The sequence below is a fragment of the Bison bison genome, unplaced genomic scaffold (genome assembly GCF_000754665.1).
Source record: "Bison bison bison isolate TAMUID 2011002044 unplaced genomic scaffold, Bison_UMD1.0 scf7180017864057, whole genome shotgun sequence".
Classification (NCBI taxonomy): Eukaryota; Metazoa; Chordata; class Mammalia; order Artiodactyla; family Bovidae; genus Bison; species Bison bison.
This window is the reverse complement of record NW_011494629.1, coordinates 6,484,426-6,511,543: the sequence shown is the minus strand read 5'-3', so window position 1 is coordinate 6,511,543 and position 27,118 is coordinate 6,484,426. Positions and strand designations below refer to the sequence as shown.

The 27,118-nt window shown below is 44.8% G+C and overlaps 1 protein-coding gene across 7 annotated transcripts in view; it reads left to right on the top strand.

Annotated features, from left to right (window-relative positions):
- Nucleotides 1–27,118, top strand: part of DAPK1 (death-associated protein kinase 1) — a 212,614-nt gene that overhangs the window by 94,055 nt on the left and 91,441 nt on the right. For all 7 annotated transcript variants that reach the window (XM_010836052.1, XM_010836049.1, XM_010836047.1 and 4 more), the window contains exon 3: nt 18,838–19,059. In XM_010836052.1, the coding sequence (XP_010834354.1) occupies nt 18,838–19,059 (222 nt within the window). The remainder of the gene's footprint in view (nt 1–18,837; nt 19,060–27,118) is intronic.

Below are 27,118 nucleotides of genomic sequence, written 5' to 3'. Positions count from 1 at the left end.
GATGCTTTCTAAGGCCCACTTGACTTCGCATTCCAGGATGTCTGGCTCCAAGTGGGTGTTCACACCATCGTGGTTATCTTGGTTATGAGGATCTTTTTTATATAGTTCTTCTGTATATTCTTGCCACCTCTTCTTAATATCTTCTGCTTCTGTTATGTCCATACCATTTCTGTCTTTTACTGTGCCCATCTTTATGTGGTAAAGATGGTATCTCTAATTTTCTTGAAGAGATTTCTAGTCTTTCCCATTCTATTGTTTTCCTCAATTTCTTTGCATTGATCACGGATGAAGGCTTCCTTATCTCTCCTTGCTGTTCTTTAGAACTCCCCAGCCAAATAGGTTGGGGCCACTATTCTAGTAGCTACCGGTTGCTGAGTTCATCGCTGTCAGATTGACAGGGATAATGTTATAGCTAGATCTCAGGCCTGAAGTTTTCCTGTGTTCCCTGTCTTCATGGCAGGTAGATGATTATATTTCACATTTATGTTATTAATAATGGAAGCAAAAACAAGACCAAATCTTTCTCTACTCCCTTCCTATACTTAATTTTGCTTTAATGCTTTGTCTGTGCTTTAGAAAATGTTATTTTTCTTGTGCATGATAAATATTGGTCTTAAATGATCAAAGTCACAATGTTAGCTTGAGACATTTGAGGCTTCTTTGAACTCAGGTAAACTTGAGTTAGAAACAGCCTCAAACAGCCTGAGAGTCTTTCCTCCATGGCTGTCCAAGAGATGGACCTATAATTGTTCCAGGATGAGGTTGTTTCACAGAATTTGACCATCTAGTCATTCCTGCAGCCATGAGACCAGAAAGACATCAGAATGATATTAGTTAGGGTTATGCTTTCCTTCTCTTCACCCTGAATATTTTAGTATTTCCTGAGTCCAATTGGTTAGTACCATCCTCATGTCCCAAAGTGTTCTGAAGTCAGCCGTCTTCATGGGGGATTCACTCAGCAGCCCATGTTCAAGATGGCTTTTCCAGAATAGGGTGGGAAAAAAACTTGCATAAATAATTCCTTCTGTTATTTCTCTAATAAGGTGATATATGAGCCTTGATACTGGTCTAAGAGATGTGATGGTTTTAAGCAACCATATACTATAATAGCACAGGTTTTTCATCTGTATGGAAGTACAGCATTCCTATGAAACCTCCTAAGCTGAAATAACATGAAGTGAAGCATATCCCCTGCTTTCCAAAAGTTCACTTTATGCCACTTAGCTTTTATGAAAGACCTACATTAGTACATGTTTTTGCTAACTGCAAGAAATGTGAAGGGTAACATAAATTTTTGTTTTCATAAAAGTATAAATCCTCTGTTTGCCTTTATGCTCTTTTCACACAGTTAGGAAGTGGCAAAGCCAGGATTCAAAACTAGGCCCTCTCTTCCCAAAGTTCCAGATACATGATGTCATGCAGATTTATCTGTCTAGATATTTAAGTTTTCATTTTGGAAGACTTGAATGCGCTGTTTCTAAATCCTGCTTAAAAGAATTCTTTCCCTTTTTTTGTCATTCCCTCTTAGAGACTGACTTGAACTTATTAGGGATCTTTGGACATAGACACAGGGATTTTGTTCCCAGCTGTGATATCACTTAAATATTTCCAATTAGTAGCATTATATTTGTGTGATAGTATGGACTCTGTAAAACACAGTCACATCTTTTTACTTCTTTTGAGTCTTACAGCAGCCCTATAAGCTATGCATTGTTAATCTCAGTTGTGTATGTATGTGTGTGTGTGTGTGTGTGTGTGTGTGTGTGTGTTTAACTTCCAAAACGACCATGCTAAGGCTCAGGAAAGGTGCTAAAGGATCAGCATTCCCACTGTTGCTGGATGGGAGAGTTGGGTCAGCTGCCTCTTGGCTGAGCTCTCTTTCCTTCCCACAATGCATTTCCACTCAGATTATTAATACTCTGTAATTTTGGAGAATTAATCTTAAGGTACAGATGCATAAGTTTCCAGATAGAGTTGAGAGAAGTTGATGGCAATATGGAATTTATTTTGAGTTTCAGTCTGGGAAGATCATTAGTATAACAGAGATTCAGAAAATTCATGAAGAAAAAATAGCATCATAGCATTTCAACTGTACTCAGTAATATGTTTTCTTTCAGTTAAGTGAGGAGTGCAGTGCCCTGATCTCTGCAACTCTAGAAACAGAGCCTCTTAAGGTTGGAAGGAATTTAAGAGACCATGGTCAAGCCTCCCACTCATTCCTGGCAGATGGCCTGATTCCTTTTGACAAGCTTTCAAACACTGACAGTTCTCATGCCCAGAAGCAAAACCTCCCTATTGTCATGATCTTCCCCTGACTGCCACCTACTCTGCCAGCATCCTTCCTACCAAGGGCAAGTGCCCAACATGGGGCACAGATTCATGCTGAGAGCAGGAGCACTGCACCCCTTTGGCACTTGGGGACCACGTGCATGGTGTGGGCAGTGAGGTTACACTCTGCTTGTGCCATGTGTGGTCAGATACAACCATCATCTGTTTTCTATATGAACTGCTATCCTGTAAGCTTGATTTCCTTGAACCTAACTATGGGAATTTCTATTTATTTCTCTTATGAATTTTATTATTAAGCCGGTTGGGATAATGTAGATTCTAGATTCTGTCAGTAAATACTGCCATTACTTTCCGTGTTATTTTAAAATGTGGTAAATATGCCTTCATCTGATACACTGAAAAATATCTTGTCTAGGACAGTGCTAAACTCGAGAGTCTTATGGCCTGCCAAAATCCACCACATGGTGATTCACCATTTCATCTACAAAAATATCATGAAAAATTATGTCAGAGGCCCTGCTAAAATCAAAACTTTTTTTGTCTATATCATTTCCCATTTTTGCTGATTTTATAATGCAGTTGGGACAGTGGGAAAGTTCTAGCTGATTATGCTGTTTTTTATTTGCTATTTTTAATTCCTGAGATCAATAGTTGATTCTCAATGTTTGCTCTGTACTAATAACAAGGTAATTGATCTTAGAGAGGGATCCAATTTGGTCATCTTTTGAATATCAATCCAGTATCACTCCTTATAATTTGTCCAAGGTTACCAGCAGTGATTTGAGATTGCTTCTGCCACACTGAGGTTTAACTTTCCTGTAGATTTGAATTTTTCTTTCTTTCTTTTCTTTTTTTTTTTTTTTTATTGTCTAGCTAGGCAGTCTTTTATCGTGTCTTTTCTAAACTCAAGCTTTGGTTACACTTTAGTAGCATTTCCCCAGTCTTCTCTAAGGGAAGACAACTGGCCTCATATGAAAAAAATAAAAGCACAAGAGAATTAATTTTGCTTCCTACATGTCTGTTATACCATCAATTCCAATCAGCCATCTTTAGCCCCTTTCTATCCATCTTCTGTTAGGTGTTGAAGGGTTTTTTTCCAAATCTTAAGTTCTTTTAGGGTTCCTGTTGTATACAAATGAACTTATAAGCCTTGCCTTCTCATTTTCCCTTTTTTAGAAATCCCACTTCCTGGAGTTTGCAAATTGCATTGACCTTTCACGGGCCAATTACAAGTTGATTAATGACTATGAACAATTCATGTTTTAAAAATCTTTAGGTTGTGCTTTGATTAGGGAATTTTCCCAGTCACCTAAAGTTATAGCCTAAAAGCAACTGCTTGGGGAAAGCACTTGGCCTCAAGGAGACTGGATGAATTCCAAGGATTGTCGATAGCCCTATGAGAACTATAATATACCTCTGCTTTTCGAATGAATGTACATGATCAAATACACTGATTATCCCTTTGACAGTTTCTAAAGCAGGTGGGCCAGTTAGGACCTAGCACAAGGCTGAAGCCTAGTAAACAGTGGAGGAAAGTAAATGCACATGGACTGCCCAGGGCCATGAAATACTTAAAGCAAATGATGAAACATAGTGTGTGATATTTTTAAGTACTGCACCAACAGTTTTCCCATGTCCAGAAGGTCAGTGGAAGCAATCTAAACACTTAAATGGTCAGCATATAAATTTAGGGTGACCCATCAGGTGATTGGATCAACATATTATTAATTCCAGAATTTTACTGAATGTACCATGTTGTGCTCTTGGCACTCAATAGTGTTAATTTTTAGGAAGAACCCTGTATACATGTGTGATATAAACAACATTTTACAAGCTAATATATTGGTAGATCACTATGAAGAGGATTAAAATTCAAACTCTATAAGCTGATTCTTCTAGTTTTAATTCTTTGTGGTTCTAAACATAGCTAGTGGTGTATCTTTCATAGACGCCTAACAGATCAGATTCTGGAAAATAGCTGGAAAAACAGATTCTACTTCTGTGCCATTCACTTGCCTGTTAAATGGAAAGTCCATTCCAAACTGTGTACTGGGCTTCAGAGTACACAGCTACAGCTTTTTAGAGTTCACTGTCACCACGAGGCCACCTAGCCACACCTGAATCCAGCTACCCTCTCTTCTTGAGCTGCTCTCGAACCCCCAGAAGTCAGTCCCTCGACTGGAAGTGGCCTAAGCAGGTGGCCCGGAGTGTCGCATGTGACCTCTGGTGCACCTGCCTAGGGGTCATGGGTGTGTTTACTCCTGTTGGATTGCTCCCTGCTCCAAGCCTGTAGTCATGTTTCCTCTGTGCCTCATTACCTGCCTGCAAGTTGTGTATCTTTCAACCAAGTAGCCTGGCCCAGGTGTCTCCTTGTTACTGCAAGTAAGTACTGGCTTTTGATCCAAGTGGCAAAACAGTGAAGACCCTCAGGGGAGGAGTTCTGACAGCCTCACTCAGCTCTGCAGAGTCCAAGGCGATCAGTGGGGCAGGGTGGGGGTTACACAGACCCTCAGTGCCCCCCACTGCAGATGAGGAAGTGGGGGGAGGTTTTCTCACCTGCTCCTCTTACAGGGGCTGTTCCAGGGGTCAGCCCACAATGCCCCCTCCCCACCCCCTTGCCTGCTAGAAAGTTAGGTTTCCAGCAGACAAAGCTTCTGAAGCCCCCTGCGCATGCTCACTCTGCTACTGCTGCTGCTGCTAAGTCGCTTCAGTCGTGTCCGACTCTGTGCAACCCTATAGATGGCAGCCCACAAGGCTCCGCCGTCCCTGGGATTCTCCAGGCAAGAACACTGGAGTGGGTTGCCATTTCCTCCTCCAATGCACAAAAATGAAAAGTGAAAGTGAAGTCGCTCAGTCGTGTCCGACTCTTAGCGACCCCATGGACTGCAAGCCCACCAGGCTCCTCTGTCCATGGGATTTTCCAGGCAAGATCCCTCTGAATGCAGGTTCCAAGTTTTCTTGGGAAGAGAAGTCACAAAACGGCTGTGGGGTTTGAAGCCCCTGCTTCAGGAAGCATCATGTTCGTGAATGTGAAGTGTAAATTAGTTTTCATTTTCTTTAATGTTTGACCTAAGACCTGATAAGTGACACCTGCTCCTCAGAAGTCTCCCTTCCTAGGCGAGGTAACGTCATCCGTGTGTCCAGGCTCCCTGCTGGGTGTTTACAGCCCTCCCAGCCTCCAGCGATAAGCTTTGTGTTTGCTCTGGTTCAGGGCTCCGGGGTGAGGTCGGCCCACATGGCAGGCTTCCAGAGAGTTCTGCTTCCACCGAGGGAATACTTAGCCTTCCCGGCAGCTCTGGTTTCTCTCTAACTTATCATCTTTCAGTTTTATCTGTGTGGCTCTCTTTCTGGGTAACTCCAGCAGTGAATTTCCCTGCCAGCCTCTCCTTGCCTGGCCTGAAGTGACCCCCTCGGTCCTCTACTTGTTTTCTCCTCTCCCCAGACTTCCTCTGGGAGGTGAGTCCCCTCCTGACTCAGAGCCAAGGTGACAGATCTGTAGACCCCGTGGGAGAGGGTGTGGCCAAGAGCACTGCGAAAGGACTCCTCCTGGCTAGGCCGACGGCCAGATAACCACTGGCTGCCCCAGAGAGGCAAACCCTCAAGAAGCGGGTGCCCCAGTTTGTACTCAGTCTCCAGAGCCGGACAGGCCCATGAGCAGTGTCTCTACAGCACATCCATCTATGGCTGCACTAAGAGCCACATCACGACAGTGTATTTGAATTTCTTGCAGGTCACTCAAGTCCAAACTCTTCACCAGCACAGACCTGACTTCCTGGGATAAGACAGAGCTGATTCTCAAAGCAGGACAGAGGGTCCCAAACCTGCTCATGAAAACACATAGGCAAATAGTATTTCTAGCTAAACTGAGAGGGAAGACATGAAGCTAGTCAGACATATTTGTTCAGCACCTGGAATACTCCAGAACTGAGCAGACTGCATGGTGGAGGGTGGTGGGGGTCATCCCACACTTTCTATAAATTACATTTAATCTACTCAATTCAATGTAGTGTTTGCACAGTTACAACCTGTACCCATCAGATGGCCAAACTGGTCCTTTCTCGTTACCTTGAGCTCGTTCCCTCATCTAGAAGCTCAGCATTTGGAAGGAATCTGCCTTTCTCTTTGGCTGAGGCATGAGGAACTTCAACTCAGCTCCTTGACTTCTGTCTCCCTGTGAAGATATATGAACCTTCTGCTCCCTTTTTCAGCCTTTTCCCCGAGAGCTGCTTGCTGAGTTGAGAATAGATCGTACCTTATGGCCCAGTTACCTTGAGCCCAGTAGTAGCTGGAGGGTTTTGTATGACACAGTCTGGAGGATCAAATAGTAGGATTGGCCTGGGGAGTAGCTTGCTGAGGTTGGAGCGACCAAACAAGGGACAAACCCCTCTGAGCCTCCATGGGATATCCTGAGGGTCTCCTGCAACTCTGGCTGTCTGGGGCAGGAGGCCCCAATCTCCAGTTCCCTGACAAGGTCACCGTTCATAAAATGTGTGAGTTGCTCCTGACATGACACCCTCTCTTTGTAAAGGCATTTGATTCTCCATAAAACTGGACTGACAGGGCAATCCTGGTGGGACTTACTATTTGGGAAGAACATTTGGAGTGTTGTTTGTTTTGTCTGGTCCATTGGAGCATCATTTAGATTGTAATTAAATGACACTTTTCCAATACTCATTTTCTTCTTTCCTTTTTCCTTTTCACTTTAAATGAAATTATACAAATGAACTTATTTACAAAACAGATACAGACTCACAGACTTAGAGAATAAATTTATGGTTGCCAGGTAGGGAGGATGGGGGAAGGGATGGTTAGGGAGTTTGGGATTGACATGTTCACACTGCTATATTTAAAACAGATAACCAACAAGGACCTACTCTACTCAATGTTATGTGGCAGCTTGGATGGGACAGGAGTTTAGGGGAGAATGGTTACGTGTATATGTATGACTGAGTCCCTTTGCTGCCCACCTGAGACTGTCATAACATTGTTAATTGTCTGTGCCTGTGTGCGTGCATGCTCAGTCACTTCAGTCATGTCCAGCTCTTTGTGACCCCATGGACTGTACCCCGCCAGGCTCCTCTGTCCGTGGGATTATCCAGGCAGGAAGAATGGAGTGGGTTGCCATTTCCTCCTCCAAGGGACCTTCCTGACCCAGGGATCAAACCCACGTCGCTTACAGCTTCTGCATTGGCAGGTGGATTCTTTACCACTGAGCCACCTGGGAAACCCTGTTAATTGGAGGCCCTGCTATACTCCAATATAAAATAAAAAGTTAAAAGAAACAAGCAAACAGTCATCAGGCTCCAAGTTTGCTCTCTGCCCAGCCCTGAGTTCGGTACCAGGGGTGGTGCTGAGCAGAGTGGATGAAGTCTCCCCCAACCCTCGGCTCCAGCAGGACGTCACCTGCTTGGCATACTTCATCACGCAGTACTCACAGCTCTGTCATATAGAAATATTAACTTATAAAGTCTTGTAAATCCCCGTGGGTTGTAGGTTCCTTAAGTCACAGACTGGATCTGAATCAGGCCGAATGATTAGGTATGGCAATGAGTAATGCAAACCGAAGGGCGGCTCCTAGAACAAGATGGTTTTCTCTGCTGTTGCTGCTGCTGCTGCTAAGTCGCTTCAGTCGTGTCTGACTCTATGCGACTCCATAGACAGCAGGCCACCAGGCTCCCCCGTCCCTGGGATTCTCCAAGCAAGAACACTGGAGTGGGTTGCCATTTCCTTCTCCAATGCATGAAAGTGAAAAGTGAAAGTGAAGTCGCTCAGTCGTGTCTGACTCTTAGCGACCCCATGGACTGCAGCCCACCAGGCTCCTCTGTCCATGGGATTTTTCAGGCAAGAGTACTGGAGTGGGGTGCCACTGCCTTCTCCTATGGTTTTCTCTAGGCTCCTGCAAATCAAGTGCTGGGGGAGGCCATTCAGGACTCACTTTGAGGCCTCCTTCCCACCACCACACTCTTCTCAGGGGTGGTGCTCATGGTCCAGGGTGGCAGCAAGGACCCCAGAGCTCACCTGGAGTCATCATAAAGCAGATATCCCTGTGTTCTGCCTCGGCTCCCACTCTCCACACCTCCTCAGCCTGTTCTCAGTTGCCACGGAAAATACCCAACCCAACTGACCATCCGAAAGAAAAGGGAAACACCAGATTCCCTGCTAGTCTCTGGTGGTGCCGGACGTCTGTCAGGATGAAGACCACTGTGCATCTGCCTGCCCCCTGGGAACAGCCCAGACCAGCAGCCAGGAGGAGGCGGGGAGCCCCAGGCCCAGGGTGGCAGGTGGCCTCCTCTTCCAGGCCTGACAAAGTGGATCCCCCACCCTTCTAATAGGCCAGAGCCCCGAAAGGATCTGAATCTCTGAACACCTCCATCAAGCTCTGCACTCAGCTCCCCCAGGCCCGTGAGCAGCATCATGCCTTAGGAAACACCTCTAAATGCAGCTCTGGGTTCAAAGGAAAGGGAACTGCTGTCTGCAGACTCAGTCCCAGCTCTTAAGAATATAACTATTAACTGGAAGAGAAGACCAAAGCAAACTCTCCCAAGAAAACTGGATTTCACAACCAAGAAAAAAAAAAAAAATTATGGTTAATAACACCCTCCAACCTGCTAAAACGCTGAATTCCATGCCCCCTTGGAGACAGAGGGCGGGGTCTGGTGAGTTCTCCGTATAGAGGCCTGTTTTGTCTCTGTTTACCCGATTTTCCCTAAATGTGCTTTGCCATGAAACTTTCTCCATGAAAAAAATTTTAAAAGAGTACCCTCTTTTAAAAAAAATTTTTTTTAATAATTGATTTACAATATTGTGTTAACTTCTGTTGTATAGCAGAGTGACTCAATTATACATATATGTATACATTCTCTTTCATAATTATTTTCCATTATGATTTATCACGGGATATTGAATATAGCTCCCCATGCTAGATGTAGGACCTTGTTATTTATCCTTCCTTTGTATCCTAGTTTGCATCTGCTAATCCCAAACATGAGCTTCAGAGAGCCCACTTTGGGAAATGATCTTCTAGGTGGAGCTGAGACCTTCCCCCTCCAAAGAGGTATCCCGGGGACACATCAGGTTAACAGAGATACCTGCTGTTCTCTTTCTCATCTTCCTTATTTCTGGGTCCTCACCAGCTCTGGTTTGCTAGTTCCTTAATTATAAGGAGGCTGCTCCAGCCACCTGATACTCTGTGTATTTGGTTTCTTTGCCCCACTGGCAGCCCCACACTTGTGTGGGAAGCCAGACCCTTATCTGCCCTGCCTTAGGTCCTGGGTCTTGCCCCGTTCTCACTGGTGACTTCTCTGTGTCCTATCTTCTGGGAGGATGCTCCCCCCAAGGGGTCCGTCCCTGGTCTGAGCTCCCTCGCCCAGCGTGTAGCTCCCAGCGTACCCTTAGGCAGCACTTACGTTTTGCAGCTCACTCCTGACTCACGTGTTGTCCTGGTTCCCGGGGTGACATGCTGCTGTTTATCCTCTTGGCAAACTGCTTCTCCCCCTCCGTGTCCTGGCAACCTGCTCTGTTTGCTCACTGCTGGGGGAAGTCTTGTTCTCTAGATCATGTGACTTTTTAACTGACCCATGGCAGCAGTTCAAAATAATTTTTGGAGGGTTGTTTGTTTTTAATAATAGTAATAAATAACCAACTTTGTTTCTTTGTAAAAAAAAAAAGTGGTTTCTCTTCCTGTCACAAATAGCTTCTCAAAAGGCAGAAAGAGAGCAGTTCCAAGTGTGGGCTGCAGCACGGAAGCATTCCAGGAACTCAGACTTGGTGCTGAAGTACCAGGTTCCCATACTGGGTCATCATATGCTGAAGTCTGCACAGCCGGTGGGTTGTGATGGAAGGGGAAGTTTCCACTGAATGAGGATCAAGTGCTTCCTCATCACCAGAGACCGCTACAGGTGATGTCCCTAGGGGTAGGCCCTGGGCGTCTGCACCACTCAGGATGGAGATTCATAGCCATATGTTTACTGGGTCTTGCTGGAGAGCTTGGCAATTCCCTGGTGGCTCAGCTGGTAAAGAATCTGCCTGCAATGTGGGAAACCCAGTTTTGATCCCTGGGTCAGGAAGATCCTGTGGAGAAGGGAATGGCTACCCACTTTAATATTCTTGCCTGGAGAATCCCATGGACAGAGGAGCCTGGTGACAGACGAGTCCATGGGATCGCAAATAGTTGGACACGACTGAGTGGCTGGAGACTTTGGGTCTTGTGCATTTCCCAGAGGGGAGGTCCTGCTTCCCCAGAGAGACTGGGAAAGGTACGTTGGGGATGAGTACAGCTCAGCCAGAAATCTGCAGAGGCATTTTAGTGTGATCTTTGGGTTTTGTTGTCATCGGTTTGGGGTTTTGGCACAGAGGTCCCTCGTAAATGATGTAACACTTCCCTTGAAAGAGGGCGACTTGCTGCCAAGATGAGAAGCGGAGAACCTGAAAAGTGAGCCCGCACCTGCTGATGTAACAAGGGGGCTGTTTGTGTGGGGCCCCACCCCCACCCCGGGGGGCCAACTGCATGCAAAATGGTCTGGACACTCTCGCTCCTGTTCCCGGCTCTCCTTTAGGCTTGTCAGAGACTCCGGTCACCTTCTGTCCCCTCACCCTGTGCATTGAATCTTTTCTTCACATAGCTTCTGGGATCATCTGTTTTTAAAAAAAAAATTTTTTTAGTAGCTGTTCCACCTATCCATTGTTGTGAAACAAACGCCCCAAAACTTGGTAGCCTGAAACAACATTTTTTTAATGAACATATGCTTCTGTGAGTGTTCTTGCTTGGGGGTCTCTCTCATGTGGTGGCACTGAGATGTTGGCTGGGGCTGGAGCCACCTGAAGACTCACCTGGCTGACTTTTTAGAGCTGCTCTCCACTCCGCGGGAGCTATTGATGGGAACATGTCCACATGGCTTCTCCCAGCATGGTGGCTGGGTTCCCAGAGGGAGCTAGCTCTCAAGAGTATGCATGCTGACAACCCAGGCAGAAGCCCCAGAGTCACGCTGCCATGTTCTAATGGTCAGACAAAGCTCAGATTCCAGGGGACAGGGATGGTGGGAAAGGCAGGACCACACCAAGCAAGAGCATGAGCGATGGGAGATACAGCTGAGGTCATCTTTGCAAAATGCAGTCTGCTTCCCATCACCTGCATGCATTGGTGCTCAGTCGCTTCAGTTGTGTTTGATTCTCTGCGACCCTACGGACTGGAGCCTGCCAGGCCCTTCTGTCCATGGGATTCTCCAGGCAAGAATACTGGAGTGGATTGCCATGTGTTCTTTCAGGGGATTTTCCCGACCCAGCAGTCGAACTCATTTCTCTTACCTCTCCTGCATTGGCAGGCGGATTCTTTACCGCTGATCTACCGGGGAAGGCCTCTCATCACCTACCTAAAAATTCAGCATACAAAGCCACACGGTCTTTTATGGACCAACTGTGGAAAATCACATAGGTCCCATCCAAAATGAAAATAGCTTTGTTGAGTCCTGATGAGGGGGAAAATGTAGAGATTTAACACTTAGATTTCAAAGATGTTGTAAAGAAAACTGCCAAGAAGAAATTAGGTGCTGCTTTTCAGCCTCTGAAATACCACCCTCTTGGCTGCTTTGAGTGAGTGAGTGAAAGTCACCCATTCGTGTCCGACCCTTTGCAATCTCAGGGACTATAAAGTTCATGGAATTCTCCAGGCCAGAATACTGGAGTGGGCAGCCTTTCCCTTCTCCAGGCGATCTTCCCAACCCAGGGATTGAACCCAGATCTCCTGGTTGCAGGCAGATTCTTTACCAGCTGAGCCACCAGGAAAGCCCAAGAATACTGGAGTGGGTAGCCTATCCCTTCACCAGGGGATCGTCTCAACCCAGGAATCAAACCAGGGTCTCCTGCATTGCAGGCAGATTCTTTACCAACTGAGCTATCAGGGAAGCCTCTTGGCTTCTTTAAGAAGTATGAAACTGAGCCAACGTGCTAACTTTCATCCTTTTCATGTGCTTAAATGCTGTACTCACGTGCATGACCTCATTTCATGTTGCCATTGCTCTTATACAGAGGAGGAAACCAAGGCTCAGCCAGCTCTCTGCTTTCCCACGTTGTTAGCAGGATTGGGGCTGGCATTGCTCCATTATGGGCAGGACCCTGGCTGTGAGGATCCCTCATTTCCCCACCACCACTTCCTCTTCTCTCAAGAATACCAGGCAGGCTCTTTCATGCCTCCCTGCCCTGGGTCATGCTCTTCTTCCTCTTGGAAGCCATCCCTCCAACACACAGTTTCTTCCTCTTTTGGCTGGAGCCCAGACTTCAGGACACTGCTTGGGTCTTCCAACCCCATCCTCTCCCCTGAAGTGGTCCCAAGGGGCCGTGTCCTTTCTGTGGCCCTTCCCACCTTACAGTGTTAACAAGCTTCTCTCTCCATTACTCTATAAGCTCTTTGGGGTTTTTATCGCCTGCCATAAATGTGAATTATTATCAAATGTGAACTCATCCTTGAACAATCTTTTCGGTCACCTCACCTCTTATTTAAGACCTGTAATTCCTGTATTCTAGCAGGATCTGTGTCTATGCCACTCTCAGAATGCAACTCTTCAAGAAAAATGTGCTTAATCGCTCAGTCATGTCTGACTCTTTGCGACCCCATGGACTGTAGCCTGCCAGGCTCCTCACCAGCACTAAAATTTTGCCAGAAGCTTGATATATGAATTCAAAAGTAAAAATTATTTTGTGTTAATTAAAAACCGTATTGCAAATCTTGGAAGGAGGGGAGAGATGGAACTAATTATAGGCACAAATGCTTCATCAGTTGCATGCAATCCTTGTATGCTGACCTTGGGAATGAACTTTCTGTGGTTCTTTCTCAGTGTTAGCATCTTGCTTCCTTAGCTTACACATAAACAGGGTTTTCCTTTGGTCACAGAGCCCCCCTGAGCGTGTAAAAGCCATGGTTTTAGTTAATTAAACACTGTTTGAATTTTCAGTGAAGAGGAAGCTCCATTGCCCCAACTTACTTAACCACAAGGCCCCTCTCTTTGTCTTCCCCTTAGAAAACTCTTTTGTGAATGATGTTCCAGTCCTGTCTGTGACTTCACAAGAGGTGGCTGTATCTCAGTCAGGATGGACACAAGCCCAGTATAGCAACTGTGCTCATTGAATAGAGCTCTGGAGGCAAATGCACTTAGGTTTGGCTCCAGTTCTCAATTATGCAACTTACTTGCTGAGTGATTTGGCGCGATTTTAAAAATCTCTCTGAGACTTGGTTTTCTCATTGATAGATGAGGTGGTGATAATGTGAATTTCATGTAAAATGCCTTGCATAGCATCCTGGATAAAGCTCATTGAATGACTGCCAGGGTACTGTGTGAATTAGATATATTAATAAATAAGACAAGGAAATCAGCTTGTAAATTAGATTGTTGTTGTTTAGTCAGTCATGTCCAAGTCTTTTGACCCCCCATGGACTTGTAGCCTGCCAGGCTCCTCTGTCCATGGGATTTCCTAGGCAAAACTACTGGAGTGGGTTGCCATTCCCTTCTCCAGGGAATCTTCCTGACCCAAGGATTGAACTACATTGGCAGGTGAATTCCTTACCACTGAGCCAACAAGAAAGCCTCCAAAATTAGATTACATTATTTTATTGAAGTTTTGGTCCTTTTAGCCAAAGTTTTTTCTTTTTAATGAAATTTGTGATTATGTTTGAAACACTTTTTTTGTTGTTTTGTTTTTAGTAGATAACTCTTATAAAGCTGGGATGGCTCTTGTCTTTATATGCATCTGACCACTGGTGGTTAATAAACATTACCTTAAATGGAAAGTTTTCATTTGAAAATGAATGTGGCTGGCTGTACCTAATGTAATAAACTGTCAGTTATTAGATGACAGAGAATGTTATGAAAAAAAAAAGAAAAATGACACACGGTCAGCGCTCGTCATGGTAATTAATGTTCTATAAATTCATCACAAACACTGACTTAGTGGATACTGGACCAGTTGTCCTGGAGGAAATACAGAGTTAGGGTCCTGTGAGCGGGTCACATTTTTACCAATAGGTCAACACATAACCTTGTCTGTTGTGTTTCTGTTTAAAGGCACCTTATTATATGTATATAGTTGATGCACTAATGTTGATCTCATGGCCAACAGCACTATATCTCATGCCAAGCGTGGCTTGTCTAACACGTGTTTTCTCTGTAAGGCACACCATAGCCTCCATGCTTAATGAACACTGGACAGCTCTTCAATACCATGTTTGGGGGCCATTTTAAATAGTGAAATCATGAACAAAAAGCACAAAATGCAAAATGAAACCGAAAACACGGCATTGAACAGACTATGAAAAGGACACTGTTTTCAGTGTGAGAGCTGAAACAAGGAAGCAGAGCGTGCCCTTAACCGAGCTCAGCTGGGAACATGCATGTCTGACCATGTCTGGTCATTTGTGGTCAGATCCACAAATGACCATGAAAGTACTATGAGTATTGAGTTTTTAGATTACAAACAAAGTTGTAAGGAGTAAGTGAATTTGCAAATAAAGATCCTGGAGAAAATAAGGATTGCCTGTACTCTGTCTTGTCAAGTTTAAATGTTTCTGTTTTCTAGTAAGGAAGCTATGTTCCCCATCCACTGCCTGTGTGGGTTTCAGTCACTGAGGTGTCTCGTGTGTTTGTCACAGGACAGGGGTGGGCTGGAGCTACAGCCAGTCCCCTAGGTGGCAGGTGGCCTGGCTTCTCTGTGCATTTGCTCTCCTCCTACCCCGGAAGCTGGATCAGGAAGGGAAAGGGGAGCAGCAGTTAACCAATAGTCCAACGGGAATTAGGTCTCACAAAGCAAATCACTGTGTTTGAGACAAGTTTCTTCTCTGAGGAGTCTGTCCTCAGCCTGCTAAGGTGCCACAGAGGGGTATGAGGTGCCCTGTGGACTCGGGGATGCAGCATTCACTGGAGCAAAGGGATGGGGAGGCAGATTGTTGAAGAACTGGTGATAAATAAGGAAAAGTGTCTTTAAAGAGGCAGCATTGAGATAGATCTAGAAAGTGTTTCCCCAAATTGTTCTACACTCTCCTCTGACATCCTGCAGCCAAAGTTAGCTCAGATGCTAGCATGCTGCCATGGGGGGCACTAGAATCACATCTTCTCCTGTGCGGGGGCCTCTCCCACCTTCAGACTGCTCATGAGGGGACCCTGAAGTGTGAGCGAGGGGTCAATGGTTTGGTGAAGGAATGGGTTCTAGATATTAGGCTGCAAACCTGGACGACACGGTTGTCTTAGATGTGTGCACACACTCTTGGCCTTGAAACACAGGGTGTTCAGAACCACACTTGAATTCAGCTTTAGGATTGGGAACCTGATGCTCTCACTTCCCATAACTGAAAGCATCGAATGCCCACATGGAACATTTGGCTGTGAAAATCTTTGATTTTAGGCTTGCATTTAAAATACTTTGTGGCTCTCCTGATGATTTTTTTTTTCTTTGCTTTTGTTTTTTAAAGCAATGTGATTCAAGTCACCAAGTTTGCCTTAAGCCTGCCTGACGAGTGGCTGTGACTGCCAGACGCATGCATGGGCCCAGCTCCTACAAGCATGTGTTGCTGTGGGTCAGAGGTCCTTGGCTGGGCTGAGTCCTGGGGCCCCTGGAGAATGCTTAGTGGGGAAGTGGTACTGTATTTTTGAGGAGAGGGGTTACAAGCACCACTTCACTGGCTTCTGGAAAGCTAACATTGTTTTGTATTCAGGCTGTTTTTCCTCTTTTCTCCATAAGCCCCATCTCTGCAGCCCATCCCCACCCCCTACCAGAGGGAAAGCCCAGTGTTCCACTCCCCAAGGAAATCAGAAAGGGATTGTAATACAGTCATAACATTTCCCGTGACTCTTTAAGGTTGTGAGCTTACAGGCAGTAGGCGCTAGTGTTCTGATGTGATTTATTCTTCAGCATCTCTGCGATCCTGCTGACCGGGGAAAGAAAGTATTAATAACCTGTCATGCAAAAAAATCGGCACTGTTATAAAAATACTTCTTCACTATGTGTTTTTATCTTCATGGGCCTCCCACTGCCAAAGTAAATGAGTAACATTTTAATGTATCCATTCTTAACATCAAAATATTAGCCTTAACTTGATTTTTCTGTCTTCCTTTTGTCTTCATGTGAGGAGAATAAATCTAGCAAAAAATAACAGTGATAATTCTTCACATAGCAGTTCCCCAGCAGGTGCCCAGAAATGTGCCCATCCTGTGATGGCTGGATTGGCCCTTGGTACTCGGGTGCTAGGGAGGAAGTGAGGGTCCCAGCAGTGACATAGGAAGCACCTTTCCATTGTGTTTCACTCACTTTAAGGGTATACTACTTGCTTCTCTCCTGCTTACATGGTCACTTTACTATTTTGTGTCAAGTTCTGTTATTGTATTCTTTTATTGCAAAGCGTAGGACACGACTTAGCAACAGCTTATGGGTAGGAGGCTCTGCTGTTGAATTTAGGATGCTTTCTCTGCAAGAAATAAAAAACCCAAACTGGCTTTAGCAGTAAAGGGAATTTTATTGGCTTGTGTTGTGGAAAAGTCTAAAGGCAGACGACTTCAGGCTAGGGTTGATCCAGCCATTCCACAGGGTTACCACAGACCTGTTTTCTTTCCTTTGACCGGTTGTGCCTCTGCTTTAGATCAGGAGTGGTCCCAAGATGATTGGCAGCAGCTTTGGGAGGGAGGAGGGTCAAAGAGCCTTAACAAAAATCTTTGTCTTCACATTCTCCAAAAAAAGAATATAGTGCACAAATTGGATGGCACCCCACTCCAGTACTCTTGCCTGGAAAATCCCATGGACGGAGGAGCCTGGTAGGCTCCAGTCCATGGGATCGCTAAGAGTTGGACACGACTGAGTGACTTCACTTTCACTTTTCACTTTCATGCATTGGAGAAGGAAATGGCAACCCACTCCAGTGTTCTTGCCTGGAGAATCCCAGGGACGGCGAAGCCTGGTGGGCTGCTGTCTATGGGGTCGCACAGAGTCGGACACGACTGAAGTGACTTAGCAGCAGGTCACATGAACCATATCTATGGTTGGGGGTGGACCTTGGCTTCCCAGAACCAAAAACCCCGGATGTAGGTATTTTGGGAAAAGAAGAGGAGAGAGATGATACTGAAGAAGCATCCAACAAACGTCTAAGTGCATATGACTTATCAGTCCCTGAAGTGTGAACAAAATCTATAGAGGCAGGACATTGCAGGTTCAGTTCCAGACCACGTCAATAAAGCAAAGATTGCAATAAAGTGAGTCAAAATAACTACATAAAAAAGTCGCACACAGTACTGTAGTCTCTTAGGTGTGCAATAGTGTTAAACCTTAAAAAAAAAAGAAAACAATATAGATACCTTAATTAGAAAATATTTTATTGCAAAAAATTGCTCACCATCATCTGAGCCTTCAGCAAGTTGTAATCTGTTCTCAGGGGTAACATCAAAGATCACTGATCTCAAACTACTGTAACAAATATAATAATCATGAAAAAGTTTGTGAGCAAATGCTATTGGAAAAATGGAGGAAATAGGTTTGCTCAATACTAGATTGCTGCTGCTGCTGCTAAGTCGGTTCAGTCGTGTCCGACTCTGTGTGACCCCATAGACGGCAGCCCACCAGGCTCCCCCGTCCCTGGGATTCTCTAGATTGCTACAGACCTTCAAACTATAAAAACTCTCTGTGAAGCACATAAAGTGAAGCCCAACAAAATGAGGTATTACTTGTGTTTTTGTTGTTGTTGATGTGTTTCAATTAATAAGTATTTGTGCTTCCCTAGCGGCTCAGACGGTAAAGCATCAACCTGCAATGCAGGCTGGGTCAATCCCTGGGTCGGGAAGATCCCCTGGAGAAGGAAATGGCAACCCACTCCAGTATTCTTGCCTGGAGGATCCCACGGACAGAGGAGCCTGGCGGGCTACAGTCCATAGGGTCGCACAGAGTTGGACGTGACCGAAGTGACTTAGTACCTGCTAGAAATACATCACTGAAGGCAGGACCCTGTATATTTCTGCCATTTCCTTGATCCTGACCCCTTGCTTTCCTAGAATACAGGACAAGAACAAGGAAGTGAGGCCCAATGGGAGGGGGCTCCTTCCTGTGGCCCCTGAATCTGAAATGCGGGAGAAGGAGGAGAACAGAGAAATGGAGGTGTTATTACCCATTTAATAAAATGTGATTCAAGAAAGGAAATTATATTCTTTGCAGCATTGTTCATAAAGAAAGAGGCTTAAATTAATGGAGCCAAATTATAAGAAGAAATTTCTCTATTGAATTTATTAATTTCCCACAATTTGGACTCCTTATTTACAATCCTATTGTTCCCCCCTCCCCCCCTCCGCCCGCCGTGGGACTACATTCTTGCCCAAACCTGGGTTTTAGTGAACAGTAAAGAACATATATCCCCTGGAGGAGGGCATGGCGACCCACTCCAGTATTCTTGCCTGTAGAATCCCATGGACAGAGGAGGCTGGCGGGCTACAGTCCGTGGGGTTGCAGACAGTGGGACACGACTGAGGGCCTAAGCGCAGCACACAAAGAACATGTGAATGACCCGGGACCTCTTCCTTCTCTCTGCAGTGGGCAGTTTGCCGTCGTGAAGAAATGCCGTGAGAAGAGCACCGGTCTACAGTATGCCGCCAAATTCATCAAGAAAAGGAGGACCAAATCCAGCCGGCGGGGCGTGAGCCGCGAGGACATCGAGCGGGAGGTCAGCATCCTAAAGGAGATCCAGCACCCCAACGTCATCACCCTGCACGAGGTTTACGAGAACAAGACGGACGTCATCCTGATCCTGGAACTGTGAGTGCTGTGCTGGGGCGGGGGAGGGGCACTGCCGGCTCCCAGCGGCCGGACAGCACAGCCACCAGCCTGGACCCTCCTCGGGGACCACTCGGCCTTGCTGAGTTGGAGAACTGGGGTGTGCGGCCTGCCCTGAGGCCCAGCTGCAGTTGTCTGGAGTAGGTCTGCAGAAGCTTCCACCCATGTGGTCGCACTTGGTTTGCCAGTGGGTCCCGGGTCTTGAGTTCTTCCTTGTCATGAGATCGTCTGTGTTTTAAGTTTCATGCTAAGCTTTAGGCTTAAGAGCATATGCTCTTCTCCTCTCACACTGTTCCTCTGCCTTCCCTCTGTTTTCCTACTTCTGTTTTTCTCTTCTCTCTCTTTTTTTTTAAAATATTTTTAATTTATTTTTTTGGCTGTGCCACACAGCATGCAGGATCTTAGTTCCCTGACCAGGAACCCATGCCCTCCTGCAGTGGAAGCATGGAGTCTTCACTACTGGACAGCCAGGGAAATCTGTCTCTTCTCTTTCTTTCTCTCTTCTCTTTCCCTCTGTCTTATACACACCTCATTTTTAACTGTTGAAACTGTCGACACTCATTACATGAAAGGGTGAGATTGAAGCAGAATCACTCAGCGGTGACTGCAGGACTTGTTGTTAAAGCATTCTGCTGATTCTCTCAGGCACACCCTGTCCGTCCGATGTTACTGTGGGAAACTGACTATAGTGCGTTGTTCTATGATATGTCTGGTCCCTGGCCCCCTGCCTGAGGGCCCCGCTCCCTGTGATGAATTCAGCAACCAACATGGGCTGGTGGGAGAGGAGAGGAAGTCATCCAAGAACATGCAGCTGGGAGTGTCTCTGGACAGTTTGGGTGGAGGACACACATCATCACCCTGGGGGCTGAGGGAGGGAGGGATGGCGCAATCCTGGGTGGTTCTTAGTGATGACAGGCCCCACCCATTTCCTGGAGCCTCTGAAATTCAGATATACCCTTTTGCCAGCCCAGCAGCTCCCCCTTATTTGCAGATCTCTCAGGGCTAAGAGGTGATTTTTTGAGACCAGAGAAGGTGGAAGTGAGGGGAGGTATACAGAGGGCTTGGCACCTCACTGTGGGGACCTGTGCTTTGCAGTCAGAAGGGCCTGGGATGCCCACTGCTTATTGTCTCAACACTGGGCTCTGAGCACGTTCTTTTATGCATCTGAACAGGAACCTTCTTAACTATAAATTGGGATCAATTAATACCTCAGAAGGGTTTTGAGGAGATATGTGAGATGAGAATATAAACATAGCTAGCAAAGTGTGTGGCTCATTTGTTGTCGTTCAGTCGCTCAGTCATGTCCGACTCTTTGCAACCCCATGGACTGCAGCACTCCAGGCCTCCCCATCTTTCACCACTTCTCGGAGTTTGCTCAAACTCATGTCCATTGAGTCGTTGATGCCATCCAACCATTTCGTCCTGTATCGCACCCTTCTGAAGCCCTCAATCTTGCCCAGCATCAGGGTTTTTCCAGTGAGTCAGCTCTTAGCATCAGGTGGCCAAAGTATTGGAGCTTCAGCTTCAGTATCAGTCCTTCCAATGGATATTCAGGGTTGATTTCCTTTAGGACTGACTGGTTTGATCTCCTTGCTGTCTCAAGAGTCTTCTCCATGGATGTGTTTCTGGGAAGTTCTCAGCCTCTGCACTAGTGACATATTGGGCTGCATAATCATTCAGGGGACTGTCCTGTGCATTGTGGGATGTTTATCAACATCTCTGGCTTCTACCCACCATAGAACATCCTCTCCTCTAGCTGTCACAATTAAAAAATGCCTCCAGATGTTACCACATGTCCCCTGGGTACAGACTCTTCCCCTCTCCCCCATTGAGAACTACAGCATTAAAGGAAGAGCAGGACTCTAAGAGCACAGAGGATTAGAGGGCTGCTCAGGGTTCAGCAGAAAAAAGAGAGGAATCAGAGTGTAATCTTTGCTGTGACTTTATATGGTGATGTGAAAACTAGACAGACCCGAGATCAAAATCCAGAGCAAATCCTTTCCCATCTATGTGCTATATTGTGCTTAGTCACTCAGTTGTGTCCAACTCTTTGCAACCCCATGGACTGTAGCCCCTCCTTCTATAGGGATTCTCCAGGCTAGAATACTGGAGTGGGTTGCCATGCCCTCCTCCAGGGAATCTTCCCAACCCAGGGATTGAACTCAGGTTTCCTGTGTTGCAGACAGATTCTTTACCATCTGAGCCACCAGGTAAGCTCAAGAAAACTGGAGTGGGTAGCCTATCGCTTCTTCAGGAGAACTTCCCAACCCAGGAATTGAACCAAGTTCTCCTGCATTGTATGGAGATTCTTTACCAGCTGAGCAACCCAGGAAGCCCTTACCATATATCTCTAAACCTAAATTTTCTCCTTAAGGCTGTTGTCAGAGACCATAAATGCAAAGTTCCTGGGAAAGAAATTATATAGATCACAACTGTTTTGCCATTTCAGAGAATTACTAGGTAATGCCTGGTAACTCAGCCTGCCCAGGTGGCTCAGTGGTAAAGACTCTGCTTGCCAATGCAGGAGCCACAGAAGACATGGGTTTAATCCTTGGGTCAAGAAGATCCCTTGGAGAAGGAAATGGCAACCCACTCCAATATTCTTGCCTGGGAGATCCCATGGACAGAGGAGCCTAGCAGGCTATAGTCCATGGGGTGGCAAAAGAGTCAGACATGACTGAGCAACTGGGCATGCCTGCATGCCTAGTAACTCAAAAATGTCATTTGCTCCCTTTGTATATCAGAATGTACAAATGATGGTGAGGTGTTACTGTTACCTGTGTGTGTATATTCTGAGTTCAACTTCTGTTGACTGACTCCCAGTTCATAGAAATTTTCCATTAGATGCATTTATCCTCTGCATAAAGTGAATGACATGCAATTTCTTTAGCCACTTGTTTTAAAATTATTATACAATAAATTTGATGTTGGAGGAGAGTTGTATAATTCTATGAAAGGTAACATGTGTGTAGATTTGTATAACCACCTCCCAAACCAGGATTCAGAATAGTCCATTTGCCGCCAAAATGCCCTTGTACTCACCCCTTAGAGTCACACCCACCTTCCACTCCATATCCTCTGGTGGTCGCTGAGCCATTCTCTATCACTATAGTTTTGTGTTTTTAAAAATTATTTAAGTAGACCTATATTCAATCTTTTGAGACCAGTTTCTTTCACTCAACATAATGCTTTTGAGATTCAAGTATGAGTCAGTTTCTCATTTTTAATCCTGAATGGTATTCCATTGTATGCTGTTTTTTAATTTGTTCACCCATTAAAGGACATTTAGGTTGTTTCTAGTATGTGGTGATCATGAATAAAGCTACTGTAAATATTCATATACAGATGTGTGTGTGGATGTAAGTTTTCACATATTTGGGGTAAATACAATGGAGTGGGATTTCTGGGTCACTTAATGAGTACATTTAACTCTATAAGAAATTGCCAAACTTTTTTCTAATGTGGCTGCACCAGTTTACAGCCTTTCCAGAAATGGGTTGGAGTTCTAGTTCCATCAGCCCTTTTTATTGTCAATATCTGTTTCTAATTGTAGCCATTCAGTCAGGTGCATAGTGCCACACAGCTCTACATAGTTCATTGTGCAGGATCTTGAATATTGCATAGAAGCCTGGAATGTTAGGTCCATGAATCAAGGCAAATTAGAAGCGGTCAAACAGGAGATGGCAAGAGTGAACGTCAACATTTTAGGAATCAGCAAACTAAAATAGACTGGAATGGGTGAATATAACTCAGATTACCATTATAACTACAACTGTGGGCAAGAATCCCTAGAAGAAATGAAGTGGCCATCATAGTCAACAAAAGAGTAAGAAATGCAGTACTTGGATGCAATCTCAAAAATGACAGAATGAAATCTGTTCGTTTCCAAAGCAAACCATTCAATATCAAGGTAATAAAAGTCTATACCCCAACCAGTAATTCTGAAGAAGCTGAAGTTGAAGGGTTACTTTGCCAACAAAGGTCTGGCTAGTCAAGGCTATGGTTTTTCCTGTGGTCATGTATGGATGTGAGAGTTGGACTGTGAAGAAGGCTAAGCGCCAAAGAATTGACGCTTTTGAACTGTGGTGTTCGAGAAGACTCTTGAGAGTCCCTTGGACTGCAAGGAGATCCAGCCAGTCCATTCTGAAGATCAGCCCTGGGATTTCTTTGGAAGGAATGATGCTAAAGCTGAAACTCCAGTACTTTGGCCGCCTCATGCGAAGAGTTGACTCATTGGAAAAGACTCTGATGCTGGGAGGGATTGGGGGCAGGAGGAGAAGGGGACGACAGAGGATGAGATGGCTGGATGGCATCACTGACTCGATGGACGTGAGTCTGAGTGAACTCCGGGAGTTGGTGATGGACAGGGAGGCCTGGCGTGCTGCGATTCATGGGGTCGCAAAGAGTCAGACACGACTGAGCGACTGATCTGATCTGATCTGATCTGATGAAGACCTACAAGGCTTTCTAGAATTAACACCCAAAAAAGATGTCCTTTTCATTATAGGGGACTGGAATGCAAAAGTAGAAAGTCAACAAACACCTGGAGTAACAGGCAAGTTTGGCCTTGGAGTACAGAATGAAGCAGGGCAAAGGCTAGTAGAGTTTTGCCAAGAGAACACACTGGTCAGAGCAAGCACTTTTCCAACAACACAAGAGAAGACTCTACTCATGGACATCACCAGATGGTCAACACCAAAATCAGATTAATTATATTCTTTGCAGCCAAAGGTTGAGAAACTCTATACAGTCAGGAAAAACAAGACCGGGACCTGACTGTGGCTCAGATCACGAACTCCTAATTGCCAAATTCAGACTTAAATTGAAGAAAGTAGGGAAAACCACTAGACCATTCAGGTATGACCTAAATCAAATCCCTTACGATTATACAATGGAAGTGAGAAATAGATTTAAGGGACTAGATCTGATAGACAGATTACCTGATGGACTATGGACAGGGATCAAGACCATCCCCAAGAAATAGAAATACAAAAAAGCAAAATGGCTGTCTGAGGAGGGCTTATAAATAGCTGTAAAAAGAAGAGAAGCAAAAAGCAAAGGAGAAAAGGAAAGATATACCCATTTGAATGCAGAGTTCCAAAGAATAGCAAGGAAAGATAAGAAAGCCTTCCTCAGTGATCAGAGGAAGAAATCTATCAAAGAAATAGAGGAAAACAGTAGAATGGGAAAGACTAAGATATCTCTTCAGGAAAATTAGAGATACCAAGGGAACATTTCATGCAATGATGGGCACAATAAAGGACAGAAGTGGTATGGACCTAACCGAAGCAGAGGAGATTAAGAAGAGGTGTCAAGAATACTCAGAAGAACTATACAGAAGAGATCTTCACCACCCAGATAATCATGATGGTATGATCACTCACCTAGAGCCAGACATCTTGGAATGTGAAGTCAAGTGGACCTTAGAAAGCATCACTATGAACAAAGCTAGTGGAGGTGATGGAATTCTAGTTGAGCTATTTCAAATCCTAAAAGATGATGCTGTGAAAATGCTGCACTCAATATGCCAGCAAATTTGAAAAAAGCAGCAGTGGCCACAGGTCTGGAAAAGGTCAGTTTTCATTCCAATCCCAAAGAAAGGCAATGCCAAAGAATGCTCAAACTACTGCACAATTGCACTCATCTCACACACTAGTAAAGTAATGCTCAAAATTCTCCAAGCCCGGCTTCAACAATACGTGAACGATGAACTTCCAGATATTCAAGCTGGTTTTAGAAAAGGCAGAGGAATCAGAGATCGAATTGCCAACATCTGCTGGATCATGGAAAAAGCAAGGGAGTTTTAGAAAAACATCTATTTCTGCTTTTTTGACTATGCCAAATCCTTTGACTGTATGGATCACAACAAACTGTGGAAAATTCTTCAAGAGATGGGAATACCAGACCATCGGACCTGCCTCCTGAGAAATCTGTATTCAGGTCAGGAAGTAACAGTTAGAACTGGACATGAAACAACAGACTGGTTCCAAATAGGAAAAAGAATATGTCAAGGCTGTATATTGTCACCCTGCTTGTTTAACTTATGTGCAGAGTACATCATGAGAAATGCTGGGCTGGATGAAACACAAGCTGGGATCAAGATTTCTGGGAGAAATATCAATAACCTCAGATGTGCCGATGACACCACACTTATGGCAGAAATCGAAGAAGAACTAAAGAGCCTCTTGATGAAAGTGAAAGAGGAGAGTGAAAAAGTGGGCTTAAATTCAACATTCAGAAAACTAAGATCATGGCATCTGGTCCCATCACTTCATGGGAAATAGATGGGGAAACAGTGGAAACAGTGGCAGACTTCATTTTGTGGGGGCTCCAAAATCACTGCAGACAGTGACTGCAGCCGTGAAATTAAAAGACACTTGCTCCTTGGAAGAAAAGTTGTGACTAACCTAGATAGCATATTAAAAACCGAAGACATTACTTTGCCAACAAAGGTCCGTCTAGTCAAAGCTATAGTTTTTCCAGTAGTTATGTATGGATGTGAGAGTTGGACGGTAAAGAAAGCTGAGCACCGAAGAATTGATGCTTTTGAACTGTGGTATTGGAGAAGACTCTTGAGAGTCCCTTGAACAGCAAGGAGACCCAACCTGTCCATCCTAAAGGAAATCAGTCCTGAATATTCATTGGAAGGACTGATGCTAAAACTGAAACTCCAATTCTTTGGCCACTTGATGCAAAGACCTGAATCCTTTGAAAAGACCCTGATGCTGGGAAAGATTCATGGCAGGAGGAAAAGGGGACAACAGAGGATGAGATGATTGAATGGCATCACCAACTCAATGACATGAGTTTGAAAAAACTCCAGGAGTTGGTGATGTACCCGGAAGCCTGGCATGCTGCAGTCCATGGGGTTGCAAAGAATTGAACACGACTGAGCGACTGAACTGAATTGAACTGATCTTGAATAAAAGTTGAGTGAGCTTACAAAGAGCAGCTATTAGGTGGAAGAGGCAGGAGGGGCCTCAGGAGATGGCCTCTTCACCACAGTGTCAGACAAATGTTTGTCTTCCCTGGGTATTTGCTCCTCACAGATTCGAAAATCCCTGTGAGGTGATTGTCTTTGCTTTTGCACCCATTGGGCATGTGGGGAGCCATGATGATTACATGTATGTGTCAACTGACTGGGCCACAGGGTATCCCAGGATTTGGTTAAACATTATTCTGGATTGTGTCTTGAGGGTGTTTCTGGATGAGGTTAACATTTGAATTGTAGACTGAGTAAAGTGGATTGCCCTCCCCATTGAGGGTGGGCCTCATCTAATCAGTTGAGGATTTGCATGGAGCAGAAACGCTGACTTTACTCTGAATAATAGGGAGTTCCTCTTACCTTACAGCCCTTTAGCAGGTGCATTGCTTTTTCCTGCCGTTACACTGAAACTAACACATTGACTCTTCTGGGTCACCAGCTACGTCCAGCCAACTCACCTTGCAGGTCTCGGGACTTGTCAGCTCGTGATGGCATGAGCCAGTTCCTTACAATACATCTCTTCCTCCCTTTACATATGTACATCCTATTGGTTCTGTGTTTCTGGAGAACCCTGACTAATACAGTGATACCAAGGACTAAGGAGAGAAAGTGCACTCTTGTATTCACACTACAAGTCTGTCCCATTTTGTCCCAAAATAAATACCTAAATATAGAATTTATTTTGCCATAAAGAAATGTTGTAACTTTTAATACACTATTCAAAATATTAGGTCTTTCTGAGAGAGTCATCTTTGCCTTTGAGAAAATCATGCTTGTTGTAAATTCTAACAGTTTTAAAGAACATTTAGTCATCAGTGACATATTCCATCTTCTCTTTCCTTTCTTGAGGGTGTTGGGATGCAGTGGTAGTTAAGGAGAGAATAAAATGTAAGAATTTGTCAGAAAGTAGCCCTGCAACTCATAGTGTTGTCTTGTCTGTATCCTCTGGTTCAGTTATCTTTAAGTGTATAATTATTATTTTAATATATATATTTAAATATATATTTTAAATATATTTTAAATATTTATAAATATATAAAATAATATATTAAAATT